General features: G+C 39.5%; 1 protein-coding gene across 1 annotated transcript; it reads right to left on the reverse strand.

Annotated features, from left to right (window-relative positions):
- Nucleotides 1–1,482: 1,482 nt before the first annotated feature.
- LOC124001511 (CDGSH iron-sulfur domain-containing protein 2B) lies at nucleotides 1,483–6,302 on the reverse strand. Its single transcript, XM_046308344.1, has 3 exons — nucleotides 5,991–6,302; nucleotides 2,712–2,926; nucleotides 1,483–2,210 (listed from the first exon to the last, which is right to left on the reverse strand). Exons 1-3 carry the CDS (start codon nucleotides 6,091–6,093, stop codon nucleotides 2,121–2,123), a joined length of 408 nt encoding a protein of 135 aa, XP_046164300.1. The 5' UTR covers nucleotides 6,094–6,302; the 3' UTR covers nucleotides 1,483–2,120.
- Between the last annotated feature and the right edge of the window lie 1,839 nt (nucleotides 6,303–8,141).

The raw sequence follows: 8,141 nt of genomic DNA on the forward strand, positions 1-8,141 counted from the left end.
GGCACATGACAACCCGCTTGGAGTTTGCCAAAAGACACCTAAAGAACTCGGAAACCATGAGAAACAAGATTGCCTGGTATGATGAAACCAACATTTTACTATTTGGCCTGAATAACAAGCGTCACCATGAAGTGTGAATCAAGGGAAAGATTAACAGAGCAAAGTACAAAGATCCTTGATGAAAACCTGCTCCAGGGCACTTAGGACCACATTCTGGGGTGACGGTTCACCTTCCAACAGGACAATGACCTTAAGCACACTGCCATGACAACGCAATAGTGGCTTTGGAACAAGTCTCTGAATGTTCTTGAGTGGCCCAGCCAGAGCTGTGACTTGAACCCGATCGAACTTCTCTGGAGAGACCTGAAAATAGCTGTGAAGGGACGCCCCCCATCCAACCTGACAGAGCTTGAGAGGATCTGCAGAGAAGAATGGGAGAAACTCCCCAAATACAGGTGTGCCACGCTTGTAGCATCATACCCAAGAAGACTTGAGGCTGTAATCACTGCCAAAGGTGCTTCAACAAAGTACTGAGTAAAGGATCTGAATACTTATGTAAATGTGAGAATCAAAAAAATCTGGTTTTGCTTTGTCATTGAGGGGGATTGGGTGAACAATTTAAGGCTGTAACAAAATGTCAAGGGAACTGAATACCTTCTGAATGCATTGTATACACAATCCATGTCAAGGCTTAAAAATCCTTTAAACTTGTCTTCCCTATATCTGCAATACACCAATTGAGGTGGATTTAACCAGTGATGTCAATAAGGGATCATAGCTTTCACCTGGTCAGTCTTATGGAAGGAGCAGGTGTCCTTAATGTTTAACAGTCAGCGTAGATGCTACATGTACTGTAATCATGTTTTGTGTTAGAGGTGGGCAACATTCTTATCTTTAATGTGGTGATATAAGGGGTCAGATTATCACCATCAAAAAGCACAGGTCAGGTCCTAGCATCAAGGTTTTGGTATGGAAAGCAGACGCAAACAGTAACTGGTGCTGCTGGTGTCCTTCGGTTAGGTTGGCATATAAAAACACCACCTAATCGTTGTCAACATTTTTGTGCAAACACATGGGAAGTTGGTTTCAAATTATTGTAAATCAATTCCCAAAACTTCAAGGCCTGTTTCTTCTTGCCCTTTGACAAACTCCTTTCCTAAAACAAAGTAACTCGGGTCAACTTTTATTTTACAGTCCACAGGCGGGCACAGTTTGCCTAAATCCCAGTAAAACTGGTATTTAACATAAGGATCAGTAAACAAAGGAGCAGCTACCTTCTTCAAATCTCATGATGAATGTATTAAGAAATATTTTCTATACATTCAGTTTTAATGCAAAGTCAATCAGACAACACATGTTTGATACTGTAAAGGCAAAACATTGAATTGCTTAAATATTTGTAGAGAAATAAGGGTTCGTTGTTGAGTGGAGGAATTTTGTGAAATTGAGATGTCTCAGGTTGAATACACAACAGTATGAACACAGAATTAAGGCATGTTTTATAAGGTTAGGAACAAAGACATGGCAGAGAAAATAAATCCTGGAAGTGTGTTTGTATGCAAGTGAAAGACTTCAAGCTTGCAGTAGTTCAGAGATTGAAAAGGCTAATTATACATATTTTTTTCAACTTAACAAAATGTACTGCTACCCTAATTGCAATCATGATTCAAGTTCAAATTCCCCTCAATGTGATCCCAATAGTTTGGAACTGAGCGTTGCTATCAAGGAGACCAAAGTTAACTGTTTCTAACGAGAGCTGCTAGCCAGACTGGAAAATGGCCACTGTACAAAAAGTTCTCAGAAGGAGACAAGAGGGAGTGGTGATAGTTTGAAAGGTTTAATGCTACTCTGGTATAACCTCTTAATGTCCGTTATTGTCAATTTGAAATAAATAAGATTTACAAAAGTGTTGATGGTAAAATCTTTGAGTTAACGTGCCACCAACATTTCTACAGCATATCACGACCAAAAGGAAAGTATGTGTCTTTAAAAAAAAAAAAAAAAAAAAGACAAATTGGAAGAGTGCAAAAGGTCATGCCCTAAAATACAGACTTTTTTTTAAAGTACCAAAGACAGAAGTAGGGAGTGAAGATGGCGGCTCCCTCAGTGTTAAAGATGGATTATATTATCTTCTTCTTGAGTATGAGAGGCCCCACGTTGTCTCCAGTCAACTCATTGTGCTTTATGTGTGATTTGTCACAAACGGGAAACTGCAACAGGAAACAACTTAATATTAGACTGATACGTACAGTACGAGGCATTGCTTATAGATAGGCTAACTTGAGCCCTTCCCCTCCATAGTTCACTATTTCTTAACAGTCATATGCTTCCCTTTGGCCTCAAGACAGTGAGAATGGAAAAAGAAACTGTTGATATCTGCATAAATTGCTACGGTTAGAAGACCACTAGCTATTGCTATAAGTCTTTGCATCTAACATGATCTAAAACCCAATCTCAAGCCAACTCCCCCCACCCCATTCCCTTGGCACCGACGCATGAAGGCTGATCAGGGCCTTTTTTCAAAAAGCGTCCCAGAGTAGTACTGCGATCTAAGATTAGGTTCCCCCTGTCCAGATCGATCATAATGGATAAGATTATCAGGCAGTATTGATCCTCAGCACTCCTGAGAGACTTTGAATATGGGCCCTGAAATTACTAAAAAGGTGTAGTGTTAGCAATAACCATCCAACTCTCCCTCAAGTCTAATTTACCGTTTTGGAGCGCCAGCAGCGGCAGTAACAGACATTTGTGCTCTTCAAGTCCTCAATATCTATCTCGTTGACCACTTTGGGGTTCTCCTTCTGGATCTTCAGGTTGATCAGGCTGTCCTTCTGCTTCTTCTTCTTGGGCAGGAAGGGCCGGATGGTGAGGTAGCCCAGCAGGGCCAAGATTCCCAGGAGAGGCAGCAACCGGAGCCAATCAAGGACTGGGAAGAAAACACACACAGGCACACACACAGGCAGGCACAGGTAAAACACGCAGTGATATTGGATCTCCTCAATTGTTCCACGCCTGCGGTTCCCATAACATGGGGTTATAGCGGAGTCATACAATTACACAACATGTATAGAGTACCACAGTATGAATCATAAAACCTAGCGGTAAAACAAGGAAATGGTTCCAATCGTTTTCCCACCATTCATTTTTAAAATAATGGCTTACCATGGCATTAATTTTTGGTAACCATTTAAATCTCTAAGACAGGGTGACTTGTCAATATTTTCACCTGTATTTACCCTACAAAAATGAAATGCTAATTAGCTGCTAATGTGGCTATCATAAAGAACTGCAAATGCCATGATGATCTGGACGAGACTGCCGAATTCAGGCAAAGGTAAGAATCTCTGGATTAACTGTCTAATGTTAGCTAAATTTAGTCATTAATAAATTGCCTAAATTTCTTTCAATTCTGTCAACTGTCTTGTGCAATTTTTTATTTTACACTACTTGTTAGCAAAGGTGTAGGCTTGAAATTATGTGCAGGAGCTTGCAGGGATTTGTAGTCTTGCGCTTATGTCTACTTTGATGCTAATTAGCATTTTCAAATCAGTAAATACAGCCAAATATATTGATCAAAGTCATCTTGTCCGAAAGAGATTTACATGGTTATCAAATAAATAAATAAATAATAATAATAAATCAGGTCCATCCTGTCAATTATCTTATTCATTAAGATTTTAAGGCAAAACTGATTCTATATCAGCTCTCATACTCTCAGAGCATCTTAGAATCTGATAGGCTGGCCTACTCATCGATGCACAGTTCCAAGAGGCCAATATAACAGTGGATAATGTCCCATGGATTATTCCATTGACTATGACAACTTTGAGGGCTGTGTATTTGAATCTCAGGGCAATTAAATGGCTTTTGATTAAAATGGGTGACTAAAGGGAGAAAGTTAATCTCATTATACGATTTCTCGACTTCAAAAAAGGCAAATGTAAGAACACTATCGAATCCGGACAAAATAATTTAATGAGGTGCTCACCCTTAAATCTGCTAGCCTGAATTTTGCTGCGGAGGCATCGTGTACACAGGCATCAAATTCTGATCTTTTTTCCACTAATTGGTATTTTGAGCAATCACATCAGATCTTTTTCAGAGTCAATCACCACCTTCCGGAGACACCTGAAACCCCACCTCTTTAAGGAATACCTAGGATAGGATAAAGTAATCCTTCTCACCCCCCTTAAAATATTTAGATGCACTATTGTAAAGTGGTTGTTCCACTGGATGTCATAAGGTGAATGCACCAATTTGTAAGTCGCTCTGGATAAGAGCGTCTGCTAAATGACTTAAATGTAAATGTAAAATGTCAACAATTAGTGAAACAAATACCAGAATTGGTCTGCCTGTGTAAACACAGTCTTATATTTTTTTTCCCACTAATTGGTCTTTTGACTGTCTAAACACAGCCATAGTGTCTTTAGATTCCTGCAGGGACCTTTCACTTGACTCCCATCTTTTCCTGAGAGTGAATATATTACATTTGTCATGTTAATGTTGAGGTGGAAAAACCTCAGTACTTATGCTACTGACTGCAGGCAAGTTATAACTTCAAAACTACACTGAACGGCAATGAAATTAACAATTGAGCTTCCAGTGCCATGTCAATTATTCCAGTCGCTTCATGTTTATGCATCTCCTATAGATTTGCTACCGAAGACTTAAATCAAGGTTTACAATGTCAATGATCTTCAGTATGGAGCATCTCAGAGCAATGGGAGAAACCATAATTTACCACCACTGCTTTCCAGGCCTGGGTTCAAATCCTATTTGAATTCATTTCAAATATTGTACTCTATCTGGCCTTGATTGGGCTTGTCCGGCTTAATGGACAAATAGAATAGTCCCACAACTGCAAACCCCTCCCATCTGGCAATTTAGACAGAATTAGGAGAAAACACTCAAAAGTATTTGAAAGACTGAAATAGTACCCATGTCTGTTGCTTTCCTTTGAAAAAATGTCATGCTTTTATTTAATTAACTAGGCAAGTCAGTTAAGAACAAATTCTTATTTACAATGACGGCCTACCCATGTCATCAGCACACTGAATGATATCTGCCAGCCACTAGTTTAGGGTCTATTTTTAAATCCCAAATCTGACACTTTCCATAGGGGTCCATTCAGCGTTTCTTCAAGTTGTCAAAGCTTGAAACAACTAAGTGGTCGCCTGAGGTCTCATAGCTCATTTACAGCAGGTTTGTCATAGTACTTAAATTCAAGGCATAACTTTTCCAATGTTGTACACTGACAGTTACTGTCGTCAGACCTTTTTCCTCTCACAACTACTCATAAAGGCTAGTGTGTGAGCCGCATTCAGGTGTAAGGTGAGAGGAATCTGTTCTCCATTGAGTAAGCATGCCATCCCAGATGTACACTGCTCTATGGGAATACCATGAGAGGGTATTTCATGTTTTGCAGCGAAGGAAAAAATAAAGGTTTGTAGATGCAATGTTTAATGACATCAAATTATTGAAGCTTGGAGATGAAGCTTGGAGATGGTTGTTTATGCACACAGGAGTATGTAAAACACGCATAGCCTGTATATCAAAGTAGAAGCAGCCTCAACTTGGATTTGAATTTGTACATATTTTGTTGTAGCCTAATGTTTCATATGCTTGGAATAGTTCCCTTCAATAGCCAAGAGAAATGTGCTACATACAAACGAAACACTTGTTTGGCTGTACAATTCATACGTTTCCACTCGGAGTCTGATACATGTTCTTGTACTGTTACAATGCATCTCAAAGTAGTGCACTGTTTAAGCTACCCTTCAATGTTCAATCAACTTGACCTAAGCCAAGTAAGGAACTTCATTCAGTAGGAAGTGGATTAGCACTTTTACAGCCACACAGAACCCGAAAATCTATAAGAGACTTGGAAAACCGCACTAAAACTGGCGAACTACTGTGGCTAATATTGTAGGCAGGCATGCATGGGGACAAACTATTCGGTCTTTCCTTTTTTCAACACCGTAACAATTTACCTGTTAACCTCGCAAATCCTCCGATCGTCTCAGGAAGGGGGAACTTCTTGAGGTAGGCTGGAAGCTGGGTTTTTATGATCTTTGAAATAGTTTCTAAAACCATCTTGAATGAAACTATAGGCAGGTTTTAGTTTGAGCTGGATATTTATTGAGGTCCGTTTGCGTCATTACGCTATTTTAGAAGCTCAAGTCTTGACAGTTGCGTACAAATTGTCCGTGCAAATGAAATAAATAGAGAAGACGCGTAGATGTGTTGGTGAATAGAAGCAATTGCGGAAGATGATGCTAAAACATGTAACAATGAACGTTGGCAGAGTTGGTGTCATCTGATTGGACAGTTTCTAATGGCGCAGCTAAAGAGAAAGTGGCCAATTTCTTTACTTTGTTTGATACAAAGGCCTATGTGATGTTTGTATGACAAAGTATCTTACCGATATTTTCAGGGAAAAAATAAATTGTATTCCATTCTATTGTATGCTATTATATTTGTTATTTATTTGTGCATTGGCTTCAATCATTCATTTACTAATTGATTCATTCAGCCAAACGTGTAAATGTTTGTTTACTCATAATTTCACCTATATAATAATACTTTAAAGTTTGATTAGAACTTCAAGAGGAAATTAAATAGGCTGGGATATATATATATATATATATATATATATATATATATATTTATTTATTTATTTATTTATTTATTTATTTATTTAACTAGGCAAGCCAGTTAAGATCAAATTCTTATTTTCAATGACGGCCTACCGCGGCCAACGCTGGGCCAATTGTGCAGCGCCCTATGGGACTCCCAATCACGGCCAGATGTGATGCAGCCTGAACCAGGTACTGCAGTGATGCCTCTTGCACTGAGGTGTGTGTGTGTGTGTGTGTGTGTGTGTGTGTGTGTGTGTGTGTGTGTGTGTGTGTGTGTGTGTGTGTGTGTGTGTGTGTGTGTGTGTGTGTGTGTGTGAGAGAGAAAGAGATGTGGGTAGTTGGCTATAAATGGGATCCACCTAAAAGTTTAGGGGCTACATAAATCATATATCTATGTCTCAGACATAGTTCATAATCTGAAATTATTTCAGTTTAAAATATTTTTTTTCTCTCTCCATAGTACATAATGGCTTGTCCTTGTCTCCTCTGTTCTGCAATCTGAGCTGATCTGAAAACACAAGTCAATGTGGATGATGATTTGCTTACGCCTGTCAAATTATTTCACCTCACTCCTGATGAATGGAAGGACTATTGAAATGCACATAGCAAAAGCATGCATCACATTGTATTTTTAGTTTCCAGTTTATATTTACTTCCTTATGAATCCAAATATAGCGAAGAAAAATATAAACGCAACATGTAAAGACTTGGTCCCATGTTTCAAGAGGTGAAATAAAATATCTCAGACTTTCCAAAACTACAAAAAGCTTATTTCTCCCAAATGTTACATCCCTGTTAGTGAGCATTTCTCCTTTGCCAAGATGATTAAAGAGCATGATCATTGCACAGGTGCACCTTGTGCTGGGGGTAATAAAAGGCCACTCTAAAATATGCATTTTTGTCACAACACAATGTCACAGATGTCTCAAGTTTTAAGGGAGCGTGCAGGAATGTCCACCAACCACCCAGACAGCTGATGAAACTGTGGGTTTGCACAACAGAAGAATTTCTGCACAAACGGTCAGAAACTGTCACAGGGAAGCTCATCTGCGTGCTTGTTGCCCTCACCAGCGTTGTGATCTGACTGCAGTTTGGCGTCGTAACCGACTTCAGTGGGCAAATGCTCACCTTTGATGGCCACTTGCATGCTGGAGAAGTGTGCTCTTAACACAGTTTCAACTGTACCAGGCAGATGGCAGACAGCGTGTATGGCGTCATGTGGGCGAGCGGTTTGCTGATGCCAACTTTGTGAACAGAGTGCCCCATGGTGGCAGTGGGGTTATGGAATGGGCAGGCCTAACCTACAGACAATGAACACATTTACATTTTATTGATCTAATCTAATCTAATATGCCATTTAGCAGACGCTTTTATCCAAAGCAACTCACAGTCATGTGTGCATACACAATGAACACATTTACATTTTATTGATGTTAATTTGAATGCACAGAGATTCCTTGACAAGATTCTAAGGCCCATTGTTGTGCCATTCATCCACCGCCA

This window comes from Oncorhynchus gorbuscha, linkage group LG17 (genome assembly GCF_021184085.1).
Source record: "Oncorhynchus gorbuscha isolate QuinsamMale2020 ecotype Even-year linkage group LG17, OgorEven_v1.0, whole genome shotgun sequence".
NCBI classification, from domain to species: Eukaryota; Metazoa; Chordata; class Actinopteri; order Salmoniformes; family Salmonidae; genus Oncorhynchus; species Oncorhynchus gorbuscha.